Source organism: Gadus morhua, chromosome 16 (assembly GCF_902167405.1).
Source record: "Gadus morhua chromosome 16, gadMor3.0, whole genome shotgun sequence".
Taxonomy (NCBI): Eukaryota; Metazoa; Chordata; class Actinopteri; order Gadiformes; family Gadidae; genus Gadus; species Gadus morhua.
The window spans coordinates 23,465,550-23,491,530 of NC_044063.1; the positions used below are offsets into that span (position 1 = coordinate 23,465,550).

The 25,981-nt window shown below is 43.8% G+C and overlaps 1 protein-coding gene across 4 annotated transcripts in view; it reads left to right on the forward strand.

Annotated features, from left to right (window-relative positions):
- Window positions 1-25,981, forward strand: part of bcas3 (BCAS3 microtubule associated cell migration factor) — a 212,175-nt gene that overhangs the window by 20,418 nt on the left and 165,776 nt on the right. For all 4 annotated transcript variants that reach the window (XM_030381777.1, XM_030381779.1, XM_030381780.1 and 1 more), the window contains exons 8-14: window positions 2,114-2,221; window positions 2,381-2,457; window positions 5,230-5,306; window positions 5,991-6,074; window positions 8,359-8,529; window positions 12,895-12,988; window positions 23,932-24,065. In XM_030381777.1, coding sequence (XP_030237637.1) covers window positions 2,114-2,221; window positions 2,381-2,457; window positions 5,230-5,306; window positions 5,991-6,074; window positions 8,359-8,529; window positions 12,895-12,988; window positions 23,932-24,065 — 745 coding nt within the window. The remainder of the gene's footprint in view (window positions 1-2,113; window positions 2,222-2,380; window positions 2,458-5,229; window positions 5,307-5,990; window positions 6,075-8,358; window positions 8,530-12,894; window positions 12,989-23,931; window positions 24,066-25,981) is intronic.

Consider the following 25,981-nt stretch of genomic DNA (forward strand, 5'->3'; position numbering starts at 1 on the left):
CACGCGAGTGGCGTCACACACGCAGACGCACAGATACACAGACGTGGCCGGGACAATGTTTTATTCCTCCGACTGGGCTGAGAGATCTGAGGGTTCCCGTGGCGCCGCAGTGGCAGCAAGAACTGTCCAATTGTTGTCCCCCTGCAGCCGCCTGTCGCTCCCTTCTGTTGTCTGTGTACATACAAACACATGCAAGCTCCCTCTGTGTTTGGGAGTTTAGCCTGGCCCCCTTCTTCTGCTGTGGGGCTGCCAAAGCAGTTGTATTCCTCTTGCGACTTGCTTTACCGCATGTGACTTATAAACGTGGGCTCTTTGATGTCGCCACACTTGTGTCAGTAATGCGTGAACTGGAATGGTGCGTAGTGATTGTGCGAGGCTTCTTCCCAGACACGTGGAGCCAGCTTGGTGTCTGCGGTGGCTGCCTGGGCTCACAATCACACTGTTGATTACATGCACTCATCAACACACTCTTCACACTTTTCTTATTTTCTCCCTTACTGTTGGCTAGTAAGGGAAGCTAATTCCAAGCTAATTCCTAAAGAATAACCTTGATTAACAGCAGTGATGTTGTTGGACATTTGCTATTCTGAAGCTTCAAAGTTTTAGAAAAGCGCTATACAAGTCTAATTTATTGTTATAGTAACCAAGTCATGGATTTAAAAAGTTTTCTTGTATTTGGCCTTGAATAAGGATATATAGTGGCAAAGGACGAAGCACCCGCTGCCATTTTTATCGGTTAATATTCATTGACGGCTTTCCCTGGGCTGCTGCATAATGCTGTTGGGATATGTTGTAACAAATAATGAGAAATAAAAACTTTTTTGTTATTTTGGCTCACCTCCTTTAGTTCACCTACTGCATATGCTTGTGTGATCTCGATTGAGATCAAGGTTCGCCCTTTTGCATAACGAATGAATGCCTGCACTGATTGGGGCAGGCAGATTGGACGTTGGCGCGCGTCTCCATCCGCAGGACCCGACTTCTGCTTCCACCGGGATATTGGACATGACTGAGGTCAACTATGTCTTGTGATGAACGGTTGATTATGAGCCTGTGATTTGAATAATGTTCAGATCCCAGTGACTTGGCCAAAGCAACTCGCCTTAGCTTAACCTCATTAGCCTGTAATGGTGTCTGGCTCAGGCGGCCGTCTGCAGGGAGGGGATTTCCTCATTGATCAAGTCATTCATTCCACTACTGACTCTTCACTATAAGACCTTGACCAGGTCAATTTAATGTATTTTAAATTGACCTGTCCCACGGTGTTCTTTCATTACTAAATGTTGCCAACATGATGCTCCGTACTTACGATTTCGTATGAAAGGGACATCTGCTGAATGCCTTTTTAAAATAAAAAAGTGCTAGGGTTGATGAGATATAGCTGCATCCATAAACCAGAAGATAAGATGAGACTGCACAGTATTTCAGCTGTCAAATTAAACAATGAAACATTGTAAACTTTGCCCCAGTGATTGAAGAACAAGAAAATAAGAAAAAAAGAGGGAGGGGCATTGGGAGGATTAACCATTGTTGTAATACCCCCCTCTTTTTACCCCTCACCCCTAAACACACACCCGCCTCACGTAAGCCACTTCACCCTTGTGTTGATGGAAAGGCCCTCAGTATATGCGTGTGTGTGTGTGGGTTACATGACAAAGCATTTCCCGTTTTGTCCTACACTCTGTAGACCCTGTGATTGGAGGTCGGGCCAGAAACAAATACGAAGGGAATTCTCCAAGGGACGAGTGCACCGTTAAACTGTGAAGAGGCCGATTTAGAGTAGGCCGTAGCAAGTCTGTTGAATAGTCTGTTGAATGTGTGATTCACTCGCCAGAGGTTTCATGCTCTGTCCTTGCACAGTAATGAAAGGCTCTTTGTCTATGTTGATTACCTGTGTGTGTGTGTGTGTGTGTGTGTGTGTGTGTGTGTGTGTGTGTGTGTGTGTGTGTGTGTGTGTTTTGCACTATTCCAGGGGTCAAATCCTACCAAAGTGTCAGTGTTATCGTCCACACACACACACACACACACACACCCACACCCATAACTTCACCATAATAGCCACTATGCATAACCTGTTACCGTTAGGGAGTGTTAACACATTCTCTCTTTTCAGGACAAGCCCCCCATACTGTTGTGCGGACCTTTATTCTCTACGGAGCGGGGAGATGGTGAAATCTATTCAGTTCAAGACACCCATCTATGACTTGCACTGCAACAAACAGTATGTTTCTCGTTGTTCACTTAATCACTTCTTTTCATTTTGATTGACAAGGAAAACAAAAATGGAACCAATACTAAGTAAAGAACAATTTATTGCAATGCTTCAATAATTGTTTTTGTCACAAGTCTAAATATATGCATATCTTTTTGGTTCCTACAGGATTCTTGTGGTAAGCCTACAAGAGAAGATTGCAGCTTTTGACAGCTGCACATTCACAAAGAGGTTCTTTGTCACAAGTAAGAACCGAATATAATGCATTTTCTTACTAATCGACCAAATTATTTATTCATTTCAAGCTCAACCAAACAACCGGAATAGAAATTGGGTTAATTCAACAAACCACCAGGCCTGCTCTGTCTGGGATACATTTATGCAGCTTTTTACAAAGCTGCATATTATGCTTTTATTCTTGCTACTGTAGCACAAGTTAGAACATAAACACACATAAACACATACGCATGCACACATATATACATACATACATGCATGCATACTGTACATGCATACATACATACATACATAGATACATACATACTGTACATACATGCATACATGCATACATGCATACATGCATACATACATACATACATACATACATACATACATACATACATACATGCATACACAGTAACCCACGTGTGTGTGTGTGCGTGTGTGTGTGTCCCAAATGTGATGTAGTGGTCACGAGCCTGTAGCAAGGTTGTGGGAAAAAAACTAATAAAAAAAGACCAGACTTATCGCATTGCCATTGCTGTCCACTTAAGTCATTGGCTGAAGTAAACTACCATTACTTGGTAGCTTTAATGTGTCTCCTGTTTGTCTGCCTGTCCTCCATATCAGTGTCTGGGCCACAGGAAACCAAACATGCTCAATAGTTATTAATCGTTGCTGAAGGCCAAGGCCTCCTACTCATGGAGTTGTTTGGTCTTTTCGGGCGGTAAGGGGAGTAAACAAAAGGGGCTCTGTAATGTATGCTGCCGGATCTGGACAAGCCGCAATCCCTATTGTACGGCAGGCCTGCTCTCTGGGGACACCACAGTGGACATGTGTCTTATGAGCACTTTGGCTTCACCCATATGTATATTCTCCTTTACACCAGAGGGCTCATCCCATTGGCTTTGCTCTCTTTCCTGGTGGCACTTTTTTTTTTGGCGTAGAAGTTGAAGTTTACATTTAATTATTGAAAAAGACGTTGAGCATTTTTTTTATGCTTCTTTAATGCATGATTTAAATCCAACCATCAAAAATCTCAGAAATAATGTAGAATTATTGTCATAGATAATCAAGAAAACTGTATTTTTAATGTCCAGTTGTCAATCTGTCACATTATTATTTTAAAGGGTTTAACCATACCATTGAGAAATTCCTCCCATGGTAAATATTATTAATCGCAATGATTTATTTGAGCTTTGTCAAGAATAATTGATCACATTGATACCTTTATTTATTTATCTTATATTTATTATTTTATCTTGTGTTTTTAAGGTTTATAGAGTGAGATAGAAGCATGAGGATCAAACCAATTATGAAGCCATTGTTTGAAGTTCAACAATTAATCCCTCAACATGGTGCAAATTTCCAGGTCACCAGGTCAACCCTAAATTCTCATCTATGCAATAGACTCTTAAAACCGGACCCATCGCTTATAGTGTTCTTCCCAGCTCTGTCTTTTCCTTACTTGGCTCTCGTTCTCATTTGGCCCTGCCGGACTCACCTGACCATTCAATGAAAAAACCTCCATCGTCTCGCTTCTGCCTTTGCCACTTTCAGGGCTTGAACCCTGAATGTGTTCTACACATGTTATCTCACGGCCTGGTGTTCCCTTTGGCCTTGAAGAGGCACAAAGGGCTTCTCTGGAGTTAGCGGCAGGCCTTGTGGCTTACCTCAATCCCCATCCTAGCCTTGCAGGGCCCCCAGCCCCTCAGCCCTCCACCCAGCGCTGCACACTAAATGACTGTCTCCGTCTCATCTGCTCCCCGAGAACTACGTTATTGTCAGGCATTCCCTCGTTCCCAGCCCCTCCATGCACTCACTGTCCGTGTTTTTGTACGTCTGTGTGTAACTGTGTGAGTGTGTGTGTGTGTGTGTGTGTGTGTGGGTGAGTGAGTGAGTGTGTGTGTGTGTGTGTGTGTGTGTGTGTGTGTGTGGTTTGGTGGTGCACATGTATCACACATTGTGTGGTGCGGTTTCCTGGGTGCAGTTACGTACATAGATCTGTGTTCTTTACATGTAACCCTGGCAAGGGAGGCTTCAGTCTTTGGCTTCAGTGCATTTATTGCAATTCATGAGCAGATCAGTCATGTGTCCGTGTCTAAACACTCAAGCACATGTTTACATATTTTGCTTCAATCCTTCGTGAGGTCCTCATATGACAAACACCCGCTGAAACTTGGTCTGTATGTTATTAGTCACTGCAATAAGATATTTCTTCTTCTGTCAAATGATTTTTGCTTGGAAAAAAAAAGTTTGCTTTGGGGTGTCTGGTGTGTGCGACTGTCTGTCTATCTATCTATCTGTGTGTGTGTCTGTGTGTCTGTCTGTCTGTGTGTGACCCCTTTGGGATTGGTGTGTAAGCTAATCAATCATGCCAAGGATCCAACTTCACTTTATTGAGTGCCACAGTCTCCATCATGTCATAAACACACACACACACACACACACACACACACACACACACACACACACACACACACACACACACACACACACACACACACACACACACACACACACACACACACACACACACACACACACACACACCTCATTATATTCCCATTCCCATCTTTTCCATCAGGAATCCTTAGAAACACTTTAATGGTATAAGGGAGATGAAACTCTCTAGGGAACAGTCTGTTCCCATTACAGCACAGGGTAGGAATTATCATTACAAAGGAGTAAAAATATTTTGTTTAATAATTTATCTTGTTATCAAATTTTGCTTGGTAAGGTTTTTCTTTTTTTAGGATTGATTGATGCTTCTGATCACTATAATTCATGCTTTTCAGGCTGCTTTCCCTGCCCGGGTCCAAATCTTAATCCTATTGCTTTGGGAAGTCGCTGGCTAGCCTATGCTGAGAATAAGGTAGCGCATGCACACACACACGGCACTATTTGCAGGTACAACATTTGACAGTTTAACAGTGGCATAGGCTATTACTTACAATGCTTTTCGTTGTCTTAAGCGACTCTGGTGGAAACAAAAATATTCAGCTACACACAAATCAGTGGGCAACAGGCGCAATCGACACTGTGTCACCTGATTCGGCAATCGATTTAACCTTTTTGGTGATCTTCGAGATTACCACTTTAATTACCAGGTCACAAGTCACCAGGTTCAAATTAAAATGTTACATACAATTGATGATGAAAGAGCCATAATACTACAAAGCAGGGGTTATGTGCATAGCTCATTAATACCAACTGGGTCGTGAACCATTTAGTGTTGCTAGCCACAGTTTAATAACGGCTGGTGAACAGCTCTTTACTCCCACTCTAATGTTTCTGTTTGTTTTCTGACTCGATTGGCAGATAGATAGATATCTGTGATTTGAAAGAATTGTCATATCGTGACTGAACCAGCGTTTAACTGACACTGTACATTAAATAAAAAGGAGGCATACCAGCTTCGGTCCTTCTGGTTTCCTAACGTCCTTTTGAACCCATTCTTCACAGCCAATGTGTTTCAATAAAAGATGGTTGCTCTGAAATGCTCTACTACATGTTCACTCAATTTCCATTTGTTTGGCTGCTTTTCTTTTTGTTCCAGTTGATCCGTTGTCATCAGTCTCGTGGCGGTGCTTGCGGTGACAATGCCCAGTCCTACACAGCCACCGTTATTAACGCTGCCAAAGTAAGTTTCAATAAAACCGCACACGCACGCATGCACGTACACATACAAATACACACACACAAACACAGTCTATTGCCCTTCTTTTGGACTCCTCAGTAGCCATAGATACCGCAGTACATCATAAAGCTCATTCCAACTCCGCCTAGCTACATCTGCAAATGTGATGACATTGGATCCACTCTGGCTCTCCAGGTGACTGGGACATGCTTTATGAGACACTTCATCACACCCGGCTGTCTCTCGCTTCCCACCACAATGCCAACTCGCTCCAAAAGGCCCTTTATTACATGGCTCTCTGCAGGGGAATGACGCTAAGCTACCTCGCTGCAGGCTAGCGGTCCGCTTGGATAGCACGTCAAACTGTATTCCTGCCACTCTCTGTAGCTCCTTGCTAGGGTCCATGCTAGCCAGTCACGTTGCTCATAGGGTTCTCGTTGGCTCTGGCCTTCATTCGGTCCCAAAGGGGGGGGGAAGGCCTAATTGGTTTACAAAGACTTTGCTTATCCCCTTCTCCTTTGCTTAATGAGCACTAACAGCTAGCGCTGTAAGAGCTGGTATACACCAGTGCTTTGTAGAGAGGGGTGGACAACAGAGGGGGGGCACTGATCTGCAGACAGTCAGTCTGCAGTTCGACCACTCCTCATTTAGTACCATATATCTCAATATGGATGACAAGGTATCTCCCTCTGGCCTGTGGCGCGACACGCCGGCTTTTAGTGCTGATGTCAAGAGACATCGGGGAGAGGGTGGGTGGGGGGATGGGTGTCTGTGTGTGTGTGTGTGTGTCTGTGTTGGTCAGATAGGGGGTGGGTGAAAAAACAATTATCTGAGAAAACAATTATGTCGTGAGCCTTTTCTTGAATTGCACACTGAATGTGTTTATTATGCTTGAACTGCATGCACCACATATATCCGTTACAGCCTTGATCAATAAGAATTGTAGGGACATTGAGCATGTCTACATAATCAAATCAAGTGTGTATGTACGTGCGTGCATGTTTGTTCATGTGGGTGCTTGTGAATGCAAGAGAGAAAGTTTGTTAGTCATCAGACTTAACCTCCTTTGAGCTCGACCCCTCCTCCCCGAGCAGATCAATAGGCCATGTTTGAGCTAGCACTAAGGACTCCACAACTGCAGTGATTAGAAAACACATTAGTGTTGATCAATTAGGAGGCAAACGCCTTGCTTAATAATTGATGGTGGATCTAGCAATTTACACTCACACACACACACGGAGGAAGCAGACACTGTTAGTGTGCATGGACAAGTGGCAAAGAGAGACAGTGGGTGATCCATAGACCCAACAAACGCCAGGCGCCACACTGTATTGACAGGACCGCCGAGCCTGAATGCCTGATTACACTCTCAGGGGGCCCTTTGCCTCTGACACACACACACACACACACACAACACACACACACACACACACACACACACACACACACACACACACACCACACACACACACACACACACACACACACACACACACACACACACACACAGCCAGCCAACTCTCACACATAAGGACACACAGAACTCCATTAGGCAAAGACAGTGTAGAAGGTGAGATAGACTCTACTTAAGCAGCACTATCCATTTCGCCCAGTTGAGCCACAGAGGTGTGTTTGAGCCAGACACCCTGGCTGGGCCTTAAGAGGACACAGAGGATACACACACACACACACACACACACACACACACACACACACACACACACACACACACACACACACACACACACACACACACACACACACCACACACACAGTGAGAGAAAGAAACGTAGAGACAAAAAAAATTGTCCCAACCAAACGGTCGATGTTAGTTCCTTTAATTATATTGAGCAAGGCAGTTTATACAGTAAGACATTATTGTATACATGCATGACACAGTATAGATTGTTATATTAATGGAATATTGGTCTGTTAAACTCATTTGATAATTGTATTTATTCATTTTAAACATGCCATAAAATGTGCAAATGTGATGCAAATTTTGCCATTTGTATCACAACTTGTTTAACCACATGTTTTTTACGTGGTTAATATTTCAATGCTATTCCCCATCATCAAAGGAATTATTGGATGAGGCTGATTTATGAATTGATTTTCATTCCCCAATATAACGTGGAAAAATCTCTTACCAGCTGTTAACACATTTACCGAGCATATCCCCGAACTCTCCCCATAGCAGGGCTCAAAACAACCAAACAAGTGGACCAGCATATAATAACAACACATGCCAAACGCTCTTCTCACCGCTCACCGCTGCTTATCTCAGACTCTAAAGACGGGCCTGACCATGGTGGGCAAGGTGGTGACCCAGCTGGCCGGCACCGTCCCCGCCGGCATCCCGGACGAAGAGGGCGTCCCACACAGCAGCGGTCGCCGCAGTCCCAACAACCCTGGGGTGGTCACCATCATCGACACGCTGAACGTGGGCGAAGGCCAGGTCAGTGGCTCCCCCTGTCCCTTCATGTTACCTTGTATTGTTCAGTAACATAAAAGTCAATTCATACCAGTGCAACATGACATTTTGGCACGCAAGTCCTCCTCGGTTAAACTTTATATGTGCTTCTCTGAATCATTCATATTTATTGTTAAACGTTTAATTATGATTGTGAAATTTGACTTCATAAAAATGATAGATTGGTTGCATCCAACACGGGAGAGAAGAGAGAACAGGGGGAGTTCACAGGCTCATTCAGAGCTGCACCTGTTCCATGGCAACCTCATCTATACCAACACCAATTTAGCTATACAGCAGCCACATCACCTATACCCCGGGGATACCCTTATACCACAGGGATACCCCTATACCAAAGGGATACCCCTATACCAAAGGGATACCCTGATACCCCTATACCACAGGGATTCCCCTATACCACAGGGATACCCCTATACCAAAGGGATACCCCTATACCACGGGGATACCCCTATACCACAGGGATGCCCCTATACCAAAGGGATACCCCTATACCACGGGAATACCCCTATACCACAGGGATACCCCTATACCAAAGGGATACCCCTATACCACGGGGATACCCCTATGCCACAGGGATACCCCTATACCAAAGGGATACCCCTATACCACGGGGATACCCCTATGCCACAGGGATACCCCTATACCAAAGGGATACCCCTATACCACGGGGATACCCCTATACCAAAGGGATACCCCGATACCCCTATACCACATAGATACCCCGATACCCCTATACCACATGGATACCCCTATACCCAAGGGATTCCACTCCACCTCCATCTCCACAAGACCACTCCACCTCTACCAAGACCACTCCACCTCTACCAAGACCACTCCACCTCTACCAAGACCACTCCACCTCTACCAAGACCACTCCACCTATGCTGGGGCCACTCCAACTACACCAGGGCTACTTCACTCCATATATCCGGATGTCTTGTGGCCGATATACACATTGAAATGGCCAAGGGCAACACTGTCTAGAACAGCATTTCTCCAACTGTAGGTCGGGGAACCCACAGTTGGAGTTGGTTTGGGATGGGGGAGATCATGGCCTGACGATGCACAGAACGCTCTGAAACCATTAGAACTGGTGGTCCTTTCATTTCTGCAACCGGGTCCCAGAAACACTCGAATTGTCTTCTGAGTCCCGAGATGAAAACATTTAGGAACCCCTGTTCTGAAGAAATACATATTCCTTGCCGTGGAGGAAAACAAAGACCACTATTTAGAGACCTTCAGATAACTGGTTTAGATTAGAACATAACTTATTGTCTTCAACCTATATTTCAATAAGCCTGACCATCCATGGTTGGGAGTGGGCGGGGCCACCAATACGATCAGGCACACAACAGCCTGTGGGTGATTCATATGAAGAATTCATTGCACTTTATCTCCAATTGCCCTGAAGAATTATTTTTTTGATTCTGCCAATACTTTAAAGGTGCTATAGGCTAAAAGGCAATGTTGTAAGCCTTATAAACTGTAATAACAATAATAATTGTAATACAACTTTAATAGGAAACTGGAGTTCTTTGTAATAGCTATATGTGATGCTCTTTCAGCCTTGTGGAAACCAGTTGGCTTCAGGAGCGATAGATCAAAATGATGTGATAATGTCTTCGTGGTTAAGCCCTAGCTTTCCCTATGGTCATCTTCTTTTGCAATTGCTTTTAGATTGTAGAGAAGGCCGAATGAGGTGCTTGTTTTTTCTTCTCCTGGGCCGTGCATGGTGGCTCACCAGAAAGTGTAACCAGGTGGTGTAGCCTGTTTTATGGAGTGCTAGCTTTACTGGCTAGCCCTGTAAATGCTTGCAGCTCCTCCAACAAGGACCTCGAAACAGACAGTCACACCTAACACCAAAAGGTTCAACTACAAACCCTTTTTTATTTTATTTTTTAAGTTTTATTTTCGGTCATACACACAGGTTACACGACTAGCCTAATGGTTTAGATGTTTTTACTGCCATGGTTGTAACGACAGTCCTGTCCTCTTTTACTAGCCCCTCGTGAGAAAGACATGGATTAAAATGGCTGGTTACAAGCTTACAGAGAGCTCGTAAATTTAGTTCAACATCAAAGTGTGACACCCTGCAGAGGAGGTGTGTGTGTGTGTGTGTGTGTGTGTGTGTGTGTGTGTGTGTGTGTGTGTGTGTGTGTGTGTGTGTGTGTGTGTGTGTGTGTGTGTGTGTGTGTGTGTGTGTGTGTGTGTGTTGTCATGCAGCGTGTTTTCTTCCCATTGTTCATTTTTTAAGTCTAAAGGTATGCAAGTTGTTGTCTTCACCATGCACCATAACTTTCAACACAAGTGCATAGTCCACCAAATGCCTCCTGCATTACCACATGACAAAAGAAACAATCCTAATTTGTCTCCATTACCTCAAAGTACTGTTCCCTTTTCAAGGAGACATGCTGGCATGGATTCCACAACAAGCGGATGAAGTAGTCACCGCTACAGCCCAAACCCCCATCCGTCCTCTCTCCATCTTTCTGACACGTCTCGCACACACACACACACACACACACACACACACACACACACACACTCTCACGCACACACTCACTCTCACACGCACACAAACGCAAGCACACACACTCATACAAACATCCGTGTGCATGCCATTGCACACACACTCTCATGCACACACGCATGCAAACTCTCACGCACCCAAACTCACCCACACACACAAGCTCACACACACACAAACACGGCACGCACACACAAGTGTGCACACAGAGCGGGCCCTGTGGCAGCTCTGTCATCCTGAGGGGCTCCTGTAAGCCTGGCCTAAAGCCTCCAGAAGCAGGCCTGCACTCTGTCAGCAGTCAGCACACTGTAACCCTAGCCTGGCCGCCGTAAACACCGACAGCCCGGCCGGGGAGCAGCGGGAGGAGGAGGAGGAGGAGGAGGAGGAGGAGGAGGAGGAGGGCACCAGGCATCAGGAAGAGGAGACACGCAGGAAAAGACAGAGAATGAGAAACAGAGAGGGAGAGGCGGAAGATGGTGGGAGGGGAAGTAATAGAAAGTGAAAGAGGCTTGTTCCAAAAAGGTGCACGGGAGACACGGAACAACTTGGTTTTACAAAGCTGCCGATAAGGCTGACCTAATTTGCCTGGAGATGAATTACATTTCATTTGTATTCTTTACAGTATTTGCAAGGCCTTGGCACAGAACGCTAAATGCTGGCACACATTTCAACGTACACACGCAGACCTCGCTGCTCTTATGAGTAATACGCTGCTCCCCAGGGGACACTCAGTCTCATTTCAAAAGGCTCCACTATGATATGCTCACAGAACAACATTGTCTGCCGGCAAAGTAATAAAAGGGATCTGCTTCTTGTCACCAGCCTGCTTCTTTCTGTTTTTACCTTGATTTTTTTTTCCTCCCTACCTATCCTGTGGCTCCCGGGCTGCGATTGAGACCTTTCTGTGTATTGTGTTTGGATTGGCTTCTGGCTCCTGAGGGCAAAATGTGTCATTGCGTGTATGTGTGTACACGCATACACACACACACGCACGCACACATACACATATATAAACACATACTTGGATGAACAGCAAAAGGCCTTATGTCTTGCCTTATTGCTAATATCTATACAGGACTAAAGACCTAATCTACTGCTACCCGCTGGCCCTGGCACAGCCCTGGTCCGACCTGTTCCTTTAACGTTCAGAGAGCTGCTGTGCGACTTCAAACCAACTGCCTTTAAACTTTCAAATATGTAATATCCATGACATTGCAACATTGAATCATCACAAATTACTTTGACCAATTCAAGAAGTGGTCAACTGCACTCTTATTGTTTGGTTTGTGTTGCATAATAAAATCTTGTAAACGGCCAATTTGGGAATTTGTAACAGTTTATAATATTTTGGAGCGAATTAGCAATTTTCGTCTCGATTGTTTTTGCACATGTATACAAAGTTATTTTTCTTGTCACAAGAAAGCTCATTGTAACTGGTTTGCACCAGTAGGTGTTGCAACAGATTGGAGCCCACAAAAAGCACATTTTTACCCAAACATATCAAACATAGCTTTAGTTTTTTCCTGCAGCTCAAAAGAGAAAATCTGACCATTATATGTGCTGGCCTGCCTGTTATGCATGACATGACTGCATGTAAAAGCTTTAATCGATTTGATTGCCATAAAAGGGTTTTAGTCAAATAATCCACATATTTTTTTCCAAAAAAGGGCAATGGCTCACAAGAAATATCCCTCTCAGCCTTTTTTTATAAATGAGGCCTTGCCATTGTGGAGGAACATTTTTAAGTGTGCACGTGTCTCTGTGTGTGTGTGTGCGCGCATGTGTGCACATGTTTACTCCAGGTCTTGGTGAGTGAGGACTCGGACGGAGAGGGGGCAGTGGCTCACTTCCCAGCTCATGACAAACCCATATCCTGCATGCAATTCAACCCAACTGGTAAGACACACACACACACACACACACACACACACACACACACACACACACACACACACACACAGCTACACACACACACACACTGTTTAATTTGGAGGTAGCGAATGACAATCGGAACACTATATGTTGCCTCAGGTCAATCAAGGTGCAGAGAACATAGATGAGACAATGTGTGGGGATGGCTTTCATTCAGTCCATCATGATCTTTATTTAGATATTGTGCTTACACTTTGTTGTTAGGCCTACTTGCGGGGCCTACTGAAGGGAAATATAGAGGAGAGATACGGAGAGGTAGCTGAAGAAGGCCTCAAATGGTCTTTACTTCGGGCCCCTTTTATCTTCCCCAATCTGTCTTTCTTAGTTTTTTAATCATTCCGTCTTGCATCCACACAACCCATGCATGCAGGTTCCGGGAAAAGCCTCTTGGGCTGGTGGCTGGTTTCACTCTCCTCCGCCGCCTGTGTCTGGGTCTATCGTAGAAAACAGCAGCTCTCATTAGACATGGTGCCGCTTGAGTCACAACAATGACCCACACTGGGCCAACACATTATACACATTGTGTGTGAGGCTTTCTTTCCCGGCCCGCATGCAGTATACACTGTTAAGTGGGTTCATGCAGTATATGCATATCCTTTTTGTTTTTCGAGTATTTCTCTTGGTGTGTTTTTACCGTGTGCGTGTATGCGCGTGTGTGCGTGTGTGCGTGCACACATGCAGTTAATAAAGGAGCTGCTGAGAGATGTCTCTCACCCCGTGACCTCCTCATCCCAGGAATCCTTCACATACCTGGGCTTATGACTAAACTCTACACCTCTGTCTGAGAGGGAACAGGACTATAATGCAGACACTGACAGAGCAGATCCATGGCTGTCTAGACACCCCCCCTCTCCTCCAAAACTCATACACACTTAAACACGCAAAACACACACATGAAACACAGCATTCTGTCTGAGAAATAAACAACAGACATAAAACGTTTATAAAAGCACACATCAAACACAGCCACCTCACAGGAGGTTTGTAGAAACAAATGAAGAACTTGTTGTATGTAGCAGATAGTGTCCTATTAAGTGTAGACGGAACAGACCGAATCTCCACACACGGTTTGTGTTTCAACAATATTTAATCACAATTCCCCAAAATATTCCCAAAAGGATATTTCAGAATGCACTTTCGGTTAGTGCAATGATATTTATTTTTCAGGCCTAAGAAGTGATTATAATGTTAAACATTGTTTAAAGATACACTGTACAACAACACACCACTGTTTGTTCTTCTTTCTATGCGAAGGAGAGGGCCCCAATCAGGGATAAGTCAGGAAACATTGTGGTAATTGAAGAGGGAGCCATGGCATGGCTGTGAAGTTATAGACAGGCCCCCCTTTTGCTGAATCTGTGCTACTGATAGAAAATGTCTGGCTGATAGTATATTTTCTGGATTCATTATAAAATAAAATAAATTATAAAAATGTTACTATGTCCCATACATACATTGATGGTATACGCCTAGTTGGTTTTACATTTGTCCTTGGTGAAGAAGCAACTTAAGCAAGTAAGAAAATGTACATCATTCTTCATTATTCATTGCTGATGCATGCACACTTTTTCCCTTAAAATACTTAACCTCCGTCCTCATCGTATCTTGTAGGTGGAACAAAGTAACCCCTACACCTAGCCTTGACTTCCACCAGAGGCTTGTATTTATCAGACAGTTTTTTTTGTATTTATCAGACAGTTTTAACAAACAGACAGATGTCGAGAGCGGCGTAATTGCATAGAAAGAAACTCTAGTGTCCCTTTGTTTGCAGTTTGCTTTGGAGTATCTCGAAGGGAAAAGGCCTCTTGATTTTGGCCAGAACCTCAGCCTTGATTTGAAGCCCATACAGATAATCTCGCATCATGGCTCTGAATGAGGCCTCTCTGCGATGCAGCGAAGGAAGTGGCTGCATTCTGAACTGATATGAACTGTATTCAAGGACTCATTGAGGCGCCCTACACGAGGTCACCCTCCAGTAACCAAGAAAAGGCAATGAAACAATAGTACGACTCAACAGCACTTGCAGGAGCCCCGCCGGTATTCACTTGCACAGAGCCCAGTAGAGTTCTGTTAGGGGCCCGTGTGCGTTGGGCGGCTGCAGAGGTCGTGCCGGCCGCCTCAGACTCTTGGTGTGGCTGCTGGCGCTGCGCTGCGTGTCAATGGATCGGTGGATCTATTCCTGGTCGTGTAATTAGAGGGATCGGCGACCAAGTGCCGCGGCGTTCTGTTTAACAGCTGCAATGTGTGTGTGCTTGTTTTCTTTCACGTCTCGTCCCCTTCACTTGCGCCTAACGATGCTTGACTTGATTATTAGGTACGATGCCAGGGTTAAAATACATCCGTGACCTGTGATGGAGGAAGGCCCAATGGCTCGTCTGCATTTGTATGGCTCTATGCTTGGGCCCGGTGGAATGATTTACCAGGAAATAAGCGTTCAATTCTCATTTTCTTTCTTTTATTTTTTTTTTATTTTTCCTTCGAAGTCTATCGTTTTTCTTCCTCTGACACATAATCACATTATTATGCACTGGTAATGGGAACAATATTATCAAGCATATACTTTACCTTATCCAAAGATCAGTAACCTATATTATACTTTATATTGTGGCACAGACCCTCTTAAAATTTGATAAGCAAATTTGCTTACAATAATTAGTTGAAATTAGATGAAGCTTTGATAAAAACATTTAAAGAGTATTTCTAAATACCATCCGTACATGTCAGATAAACACAGACCGAATCACGGATGGTAAAGCCAGAGTTCTACCTGGCAACATCCCATCCACCATATATATGTTTAGTAACAGGGCAACCTAATGAATAGGCTGGCCTGTCGAGGGCCGACCATTGAGGCAGCTGTGCTATGAAGGCAGTGCGCCACGGTGCAATAACTCTTGTCCCTCTATCTCACTGATGTGTGAAGGAAAGCATGCCACTGCCAAAAACCCCTGAACCCACACGCACATGTTAAACACAAGGGAAATTCCCGAGCGGGACCAGCAACGCTCGGCCCACAGCCACACATTTAGCAGGGATTGAGTTGTGTCTTCACACCAACGTAGTCATTAGCACTCACAGCTGTAGCGCCGAGGTGATTTACAGCGGCTCCTCCGTAGAGCCCTCACTCTCGCTTTGCCTTTCTTCTGCTTTTGCTTGTTTTCGTTTGAGGACCAGATGAGCTTGGCAAAAGCCATTTAATATAGTTGCACATCTTTACAATATGTGCATTTTGTTAAATTAGTGTTGTAATTATAGTTAGTTTAATAATGGTTATCAGCCATCATTCGTATCATTGACATCAAACATGTCTAACCTCATGCCAAAATATTTATTTGATATCAACTGGTTTGTTTATGTTTAGTAATGGTTTAGGGATATATTGTTTATTGAGATTACGATTTTTACATTCTAAAAAGTATTGAGATTTGGGGCAGCTGTTTTAATAGTTATTTAAGTGCATTATTTATGAGACTAATTTAAGAATACTTTTTTGAAGAAAATTTTGAAATAACCTTCAAGTATAGTATAGTATCATAAAGTATCTCAAATATATCAGGATACAAATTGTCACTTAGGCAAAATTCAACCATTGGAGGGTGTGCTAAGCCAAATTCTGCAAGTTAATACTGGAAAGTGAGCAACATGCTGGTTCGGGAATACTGCTTTTTTTATAACGAAGTTAACATATATGTTGGTTCTATAAGTACATGAAATACTGTTAAGATTTATCAATTGGTTTTTTTTTCATAGTTTGAAAATAAAGACATTATTGATACCTCTGCAAACAATTTAACAAACTTGTAGAATTATGTGTTTGAACATTTAATTATTACATCTGCATTAGTAATCAATAATGAATATTTTATAAATTTTATTTAATCCTTTCTTCATTAAAAAAAAGTTTATAAAATGCAATAATTATTTATCTTAAAAATACCAAAGGGGTTACTATGAAGGAGGCCATCAAGATATCTTATGTTTAACTTCTTCAGGTGTTCCTCTAGTAAGAGACGCAAGATCTGTAACTACAATCAGTTAATTTGGTCTCAGAATCTTCTGGTTATAGCTGAAATCACCTTTCTTATCTCTTGTTTGCTGTTTTAAATGTTATATGCTAGCAGTAGAACCAACCGCTTAATACGTATTTGGTACTAGAATTGACCTTAACTTTGTCCTTCCAAATATTTCACCAAACTGTCCTCCGTGAATGCTCAAGCCAACAGTGAGAATGTACTTTTGCGCCGTGTTTGCAAAGTAAACAGAGCCTCCATCGGACCGGGACCCATGTTTGCTCTTGTGGCTGTCCAACCTGTCAGAGGTTTTTCACCAGCCATACCTCCGAAGATAAAAACAATTGTTATCATCAAGTATTGATACATATATTAATGGAAGAGCAGAGGCATGGTGTGTTTAAGGGCTGGAAGGTGCTGTAAATGATGGGAGAGAAGGATGGAGAGTCAGGACAGCAGACGGAGAACACAGAAGGGTTAGAGGCAAGAGAAAGAAAATGTAGTGCATTGGAGGGATTTATTGTATGCATGCATTGTTTTCTTGGGTTGATGACCCGGTTGTTCGCTGATCGAACACAAATGAATGTCATTCTGAAATACAGTACCTGGCAGTTAATCAATTTTCTATTCAAAAGTAATAATTCACGGTAGCTGTTGGGCTCCAGAGGGAAACTTTCAGAAAAAGTTAACAATTACTACATAGAAAAGTACATTCAACGATTATGGGATGTTTATATAATTTTTTGTAAGGGATATAACTCAAAGAGACGGGAAGTATACAAAAACATCTGTAGTTGTTTTTTCGTTATGACACACACTTGGAGAGGGGGTGGGAGGTCATCCTTTTAGTTTGGCCGGAAAGCATGAGTAATCCACCCAACATTAAACTCATAGCCCACACCTCCTTAAGGTAGAGCCATGGATAACTTACAATCATGATGATGGTGGTCTTCACCGTGCATGTCTCTGTGAAGGTTAGTGAATAAAGGTTGTGGGGAGGTGAGTTGCTCAAATTTATGGAGTTATTTATTGGTCCTAAACTCAGTTTTCTTTTTAAGACAGTATTCGAAGGAACACAATGTTTTAGGGAAAATTAAATCACCAGTACATGCCTTGACTTACCCCACTCTATTTCTTTTGAGTGTTCTCCTTTTCTTGACCCCAACCTAAATACACACGGACACACCTTTTCTTTTATCAGCGGCACCATCACAGCACTGTAAGTGACACAGTGGCTGTGAATGTTTAAAGGGATTTATTAGTCAACACTACATCTTCAGAGATACATAGAAAAAGAAAATCAGAAACAATGTAAAAGCAGGCAGATTAGTGGCCCAAGCCCCCAGTGTCTGCCCATTTCCTCCGCGAGGGGATTAAATAGTCCCAGTCCCGACATCAGGAGATTGTGTTCAGGAGCAATTGGTTTTGGGGATTTTTTTTAGATGTTGGGAACAAAAGCTGGCTGGTGTTAAAGCGCTCTTCTAAGCCGCTGGGAGAACATGTTTGTCCCCTGTTGGCAAATTCCAGAAAGAAAAGCAGCCACAGAAGTGATGAAATTCATTCATACAAAATCTATCTTTACAACAGATTAAGGGGCTGCTTTTTGTCCTCCAGATGGCCTCAGGTAAAGTAGTAGAGGTGATTCTTATTTATTTGATCCCCCCATTGCTTTTTTGCTTTTCAAAATAATTCAGTCCGCCCTTGTTCATCGCAATCCAGAGCGTCGGTCAAATGTACATTTAGCATTAAGAATGCATCAAACATTTGTGTTCCTCCCCTATCTTCACAAGGTTAGGAAGCCCTGGGCCCTGCCTCAGAGGAGGTCATGCTCTGTGCACTTGAACGCCACGGTGGCTGCGTCCCTTGAGTGTGTCGGCGGGACATTAAAGGCCGGCCAGTTTCTCCTTGTTAAAAGAGAGCCGGCATTCCTCCCATCTTAATATCAAACTAATGGCGGCCCCCTCTTGGCCCGGCTGACCACACACCTTTTCATATCTATTAATATTTGCTGAGCGCTCCCAGGTGGTCCGCTCGTAAAGCGCGGCGGCGTATGGAAACACCCTCCTCCGTCGGGTGCTTGCTGTACATCAAATGCAGCAAAGAAAGAAAAAAAAATCATTCTCCCTCGTCTGCTTTTCCTTGACGCCACTCTATAATGTTATCACTCTCGCTCTCCCTTATTTCACTCTCCCTCTTGCTTGCCCCCCCCGCCCCTCCTTGCTCCCCCCATTTATTACTAGACCTCACTTTCTTTCTACTCTCCATCCCTTTCTGGTAGGATGAGTTGTAGACGTCACGGAAGCCATTTTAAGAGATCCCCTTAGAAGCCCCTCAAGACAAGCCGCTGTTAGCGGCCGTCGTTGAGCTGAGCGCCAAGCCGCCGCCGCCGCCGACAGGCCCCAAGCCTCCAAATGCCCATCCTGGGGTGCCTGCAGCCTGCCTGGCCATAAATCAAGAGGTACCCTCACCAAAACTGTTGCGGTGAAAGGCTTAGGAGGACCTTCCCTAAATGACGTGGGCCCTCTCGGTAGAACGGTAGACTGTGCCCGGTGGTCCTGTCCGCTCGTGTCATACCGCCTCCGTCTTTCTTTGCTCTCTTATTTATCCTCAACCATCAGCACAATTCAAAGTCTAAACACCAAACCTCCTACCCCCCCCCCCGCCCAACTATTCCGCTGAGGCAGGGAGAAAAGGAGGACTCCTTCAGTTTGATGAAGTTCTCGTTATTGAATTCACCGGGGCTATGGTTCAAAAGATTCTTTTTTTTGGGGCCTGTTAAATATTAACAACATATTGACCGCAGGTTGACCCTGTGTACCCGTGTGTCCATGTGGCTGTTTTTTTTTTCGTTACTTTTTTTTCTTGTGGGTATGTGTGTGCATGTGTGTCTGTGCACACTGGTGAACTTGTAAGTGCTACACCCCCCTCCTCCTCACTTATCTTAATGGTTTTGTGGGGCACAGAGATGGATGGTGGAGGGGGCTGGCCCCGGGACTAAATGATCTCAGACTTAGCTGGGGACGAGTGGGCTGCTTGGTTTTTTGGCTGGGGGCCCCCATCTACTTCACCCCTGTGTGTGTGTGTGTGTGTGTGTGTGTGTGTCTGTGTGTCTGTGTGCGCGCGCATGGGTGTGTGTGTGTGTGTGTTTCAACTGGCTTTCATAAACACTTCACAAGCTAGACATAAAGGCAGCGAGGGGTGCTCTAGCCCCCCCCCCTCGCGATGCATAACCTAATAAGCGCTGTGGTCCATCTTTTTCCCTAAACAAACGTGAACACCATCCGCGTTATCTCTGCGATTTTATTTATTTTCATGTGCAGCTAGGTAGGCAAATCCGTTGTTCAATCTCGGATACACCCGGCACAGTACCATCCTTTGGTGACAATAGTATCCCTCGCAATGTAAAGGTTGCTGTGTGGACACAGAGGGGTTAAAAAGACAAGTGGTGTATATATTCATGCGCATGGAAATGTGTGAGCGTGCACAGCCCTGTCCTTTACCTAGCTTTGCCAACCCTCAAGACAAAGCCTCTTCTTACCCATGGATACTCTTTCATTTGCGTGTTGGGCTCATTTACTCTGAAGTTTATGCGTGGTAACAGCAAAGTCATCTGAATCCCGAGAGTCCTCTTCCTTGTGTGCTTTATGCCTTACACATGGTTATAATTTGTGATTTTTTCGCAATTTTCAAAGCTTTTTGGAGCCTAGTGTTGTTAATTAGAAAGTGGACCAAAATGTTGTGGCCTTTTGTGTTGCCAAATAGGGAAATTACTGCCCTTCACATCTCTCTCGCTCTCTCTCTCGCTCTACCTCTCTCTCTGCCACTCTCTGCCTTTCTACCTCTCTCTCTATATCTCTGTCTCATTCTCTCTACCGCTCTCTCTCAACCTCACTTTTCCACTCTACCTCGCTCTACCTCTGTCATTCTTTTAGTTCTATCTTCCTCTCTTTTTCCCCCACTCAAACTCTCCTCATCTGCCTTTTTGCAGAGAAATTGCCGACCACTTTGTAAATGAAACATCCACCCAGCATTAATAGGATTGAGCACATGTTTTCTGTTTGTATGGCCAGGGACAGGACAGCAAAGCTTGCCGCCTGCTTACCAAAAAACGATTTTTGAAGCAAAAAAAAGAGGGGCGAAGAAAGGAAAGGAGAAAGCCAGGCGATATTTATGGAAATGATTATATCACTTGCCTCACGTCTCATTGAGACACATGTCCTGAACACATAGCAAATTAGAGGTCATCCTTTCCATTTCAGCGCACGCCTATGTGCCGGTGCCAGTGCTCTCTGGTATCGAGGCTTGGTAAATAACACTGTAACCTCTGGGACGAGGTGTTATAAATAGTACGTGTCAAACCCCGCTCCAGCCGGCCTCTGGTTTCCCCGAAGCCCTCTTTCTTCACCCGCCGAGCCGCGCCGCTGGCTTTTAATTTGGCCCGCCCGCGGGCTACCCAACTGACGCCTCTCGGAGAGGTCCTCTGTATTTCAACAAGGCCACAAAAGCCCCAGTCCTCTAAGTGCTCGTCGGTCGGGTCGGAGCTATAACCAAAAGCTCCAGTCTCTCTCTCTCTCTCTCTCTCTCTCTCTCTCTCTCTCTCTCTCTCTCTCTCTCTCTCTCTCTCTCTCTCTCTCTCTCTCTCTCTCTCTCTCTCTCTCTCTCTCTCTCCAGAGCTGTTTGACTTGCCTGAGCCCAGACTGTACGATCATCAGAGGAGAAATGCAGTCTCTTGGCCAGAAGGCTGTGGCCAGGCCTAAACTGTCAGAAAAAAAAAAACATCAAATAAGAGACCAAGGGCCAGACTCTGCAGCCACTCAGTGGGCGGGACGGACAAATAAACCCAAAGAGGCAGGATGGACCAGAAAACGGGCAGAGGAAGATAGAAAGAGAGGGAGGTTAGGAGAGATGTAGAAAAAATAAGCGAGGGGTAGAGGAAGCTCCCAGATAAACAGACCACAGCGCCTTAACTCCTAATCACCCGGCGCTTCCGTTTCCAGCCTCTATAATTAGAAGGGCTGAGTCCCCCCTCCTTTTTTTCCCTCTCTTTTCCCATTTGACGCAAACACTTCTTGTGGCTTGGCACCCTGTTTGGGTAATCTTTCATTCCTTTTTTCTTTCTTTTTATTCTTTCTTTCCTTCTATCTTTCTTTTCATTTTTTTCTTTTATTCTTCCTATCTGTCGTTCTCTCTTTCGAGGGCCCCAGGGGCCCCGAGTGCTCTGGTCTCTGGGTTTCTGGTGTGGTCTGATACAGAATGAATAGTCGACCGCCGTCTTTTAATGTGCGCCTCGCTCGGCTTCCCTTACTTTTCTTCTCTGTCGTTCTTTCTCTTTCTCTATTTTTTCTCTTTCATTCCTCTCTCCTCTGCCTTCCCATAATTGTTTGACCATGCCACAGATCTCCCTTCATCATCCCTTGATCCCCTCGCAGCTCTCTTCTATTCATCACACTCTACGTCGAGCTGGTAGTTAACAGTGTATATTGCGAAAAAAGTCTAAAAAGGTTTGTATAAATACATTTTGCCCTTTTTTGCTCCCATATATATATCAAGGGTGTGTTTTTCATCCAACTCACACGTGTTCCATGTTTCTGTTTAATCTCCTGCAATTCCAGACTCTATTTCACATTTCAACATACCAGCCAATAAAAGGTTTGGCTTGTAATTAAAATCTACAGCAAGCCATCGCATGACGGATTGGATGCAGAAGGATAGTAGAAAATCACAAGCACTTTAATATCGGTTATGGATGCATGGGCGGAGCTGAATTCAATATGTGTTGAGTCTAACGGACACATTTTTTCTTTGGTAAGATTTCGAGTGCTAGATCTCTGGAGTTGTTTATAACATCCTGACTGCTTCTGAGGAGGATGAGGTTGTTGGGGTTTGTGTGCGTGTGTGTGTGTGTGCTTGTGTGCATGCACGCATGTGGGAGGGTGTTTCCTTGGCTGCCCTCAAAAGCAGTGTTTTGAGGCCAGAATAGTTGAGATCCGGGTTTGTTTTGGTGTGGTTTGTTGAGCGTGTTGTTTATGGTGAAGCCTTGTACTTTCTGTGTCTTTGACGAGCCTCAAATAAAAAGTGGCCAAATGAATGGGCCTGTCAGTTGGGGTTAGCTCCATACAAAGGCTGGTTCACACTCGTGCACCCCACACACACACACACACACACACACACACACACACACACACACACACACACACACACACACACACACACACACACACACACACACACAGAGAAATGTATAAAGGATATAGGTTCTTGGTAAATACAATAAACTAGCAAATCTTATTCCTGATGACAGCACCACTCCAAATGCATTGGACACACACATAAATAACCATTGATTTTCTCACACACAACATGCACTGAAGTTTATACCAGAAAGAACAAATTATGTTGGGTAATGCAGCTTTTACTGCTGTGACAACTGGCTAGTTTTAAATGGGTGGTTTGTTTTCAAAACAAACATTTTTATTCTTGGCCCCTAAAAACGTTCATGCCACATATTAATGGCAGTTGAAACATGGGCTTTCAGTACGTCAATAAGATATATCCAACCCTTTTAGGAATTCATTATCTGCACGGCATCTTACTGAAATCTACAAGGAATTTACTCTATTCATTATTTCTGAAAATGATGATGATTTAATGGGAAATCAGCAAATGATAAACCCAGCAATCTTGTCTTTTATCACAAAACTTTTAACAGCCTGTTAAGTAATTTATTTTCATATGGATGGGAAGTTGTTTGATGCATTTTTATTTCATTTTATTTATTATTTTTTTTCACCAAAATGCACTACTTGGACTTTCTTACTCAGTGTGACCATGCCCAAGCATAACGCAGTGTTACGTGATGATAGCTGGTTAAGGATGATGACTGGTTTCCCGTGACAGGCATGCTGTTGGTTACGGCAGACACCCTGGGCCATGACTTCCACGTCTTCCAGATCCTCACGCACCCGCTGGCGTCCTCCCAGAGCGCCGTGCACCACCTCTACACGCTGCACCGCGGGGAGACGGAGGCCAAGGTACGCCCCAAACACAGCATCTAGGCGCTTACCCTGTTCCATCACATGCTTTTTCCGTAAGCCATAGTAGGATCTTCCATCAAATACATGGCCTTTTACCACTTCCAACCTGTAGCCACTCATCAAGACGCTTAGCCACCATTATGTTTCCTCACCCTCTCTAAGATGTTTTTTTCATTAAACCCATTGCTGTCCACTTAATTGTGGTGGTGGTGGTTGGGGAGCCGGTTCACTACCAAGCACACCTATAGGGTATTCAGGGTTAGTTTCTATATTTTAAGAGAATAATATAATGATCAAAACAATTAATGAGTCCACTTATTCAATTTTAGCTGAAGTTAGCAGTAGCGTCTGTAGTTTGGTGTCCTTATTGAGTTTGAATTGAGTTATTCCGATGCAAATAGGGAACAAATCGCCAACCACCACACCGCCACACAACCAATAAAGAGTTTTTTAGTGCTGAGCGTTGCAGCAGATCTTCCCTGTGTCAGCCAAACGCTCGTCTCGTCACACAGAGAGCCCCCGTCTAGGCAGATGCTTTCATGTGGAGAACAGGCAGCATTGGATTTTTATCTGGAACACCAACTTCCCTACGCACTCACCAAACGTCCGAACTTGAATATTCAAGAACTTAAAGGAAAAAAGCCAAGCCGAATGAGGCAGGCTCAGCTTTGCTCTTATAAAGCAGCTTGTGGAAACCAACCTTGGCTTGTGTTGTTGAGGAATGATTTTATATTTTGATAAATGCCAAATTTATGTTATGAGTCATCCACAACATTTTTTAGGACAACAAATTATTTACCAAGATAAAATGCAGCAAAAACAGCTATAAAGTGCGTAACAGTAATATGATAACGAGCAGTTATAAGAAAAATCTGTGATGAAATCTACTGGGTAAAATATGTAACTGCTGGGCATGTGCATCATAGTGGTTTTATTTGGCCATTAAATGAATACCATGAGTTGTACATGTTGACAGAATGTTTTTTTAATTACTATTTGTGTATAACTATTGCTACTTACACTACTGCCAACTCCTTTTGTTCCGTGTGCCCTACCATTGAGTCAATTATATAGAAATACAGCATGTAGACTACATGTGTTGTCACAAAATATCAAACTCAACCCGATATAAACAATTGTAATAATACAGGTTGTATTTACATGAATGAAAATGGTGGCCTCACCTGTCGTATTTCTATAGATGGACTGAAAAACATTTGTCATCCATTTGTCTCTGAACACTAGATGCCAAGCAACAACAAAACAAACCTTATGTGAAACAAGTGAAGGAATGAATGGGTGACTACAGCCTTCATTGATCATCATTTTGTAGAAAAGATTCAAAATCGTATCCCACTCAAGATTGTAAAAATTTGAGATTTATCATATGTTCCTATTTGAGTCGTACGCACACGGTTTTCAATTTCCCCTGATATAAACAGGCTGTTCTAAATCCTCTTGCTCGTGCCAGGCGTAGCTCATACCCATGCATCGACTCCCAGTGATCAAGCATCCCTTTCATAGCCCCAGGAAATATGTCAATAAAATGGCAAAATGTAAGCAAACAAAAAAATTGCAGTGAACCGTGAACTCTGAACCCCCCACAGTTGCCTATCCCATGTGAAAATAAGTTTGACTTAAAATCAAGCACTCTGAAAAAGTGTCCTCTTATTAAGGAGACACTGGCCCCACTGGTGTGGCAAAGAGTGAGCCTGTGCCAAGCCCCGGAGAGCTGCGAATTTGCAGCAGCAATGACACCGTTTAAATAATTAAACTAATTGCGTGGTGTGAACGAAGTCAATGATGTTAAAAAATGTCATGGATTTTCCCTCATCCTTTTTTGTCGTCGATTGTCCCTCATCGTTTAACAGCAGTGTATGGAAACTAAATGTGCTTTGTTCGCAAAGTGAGGA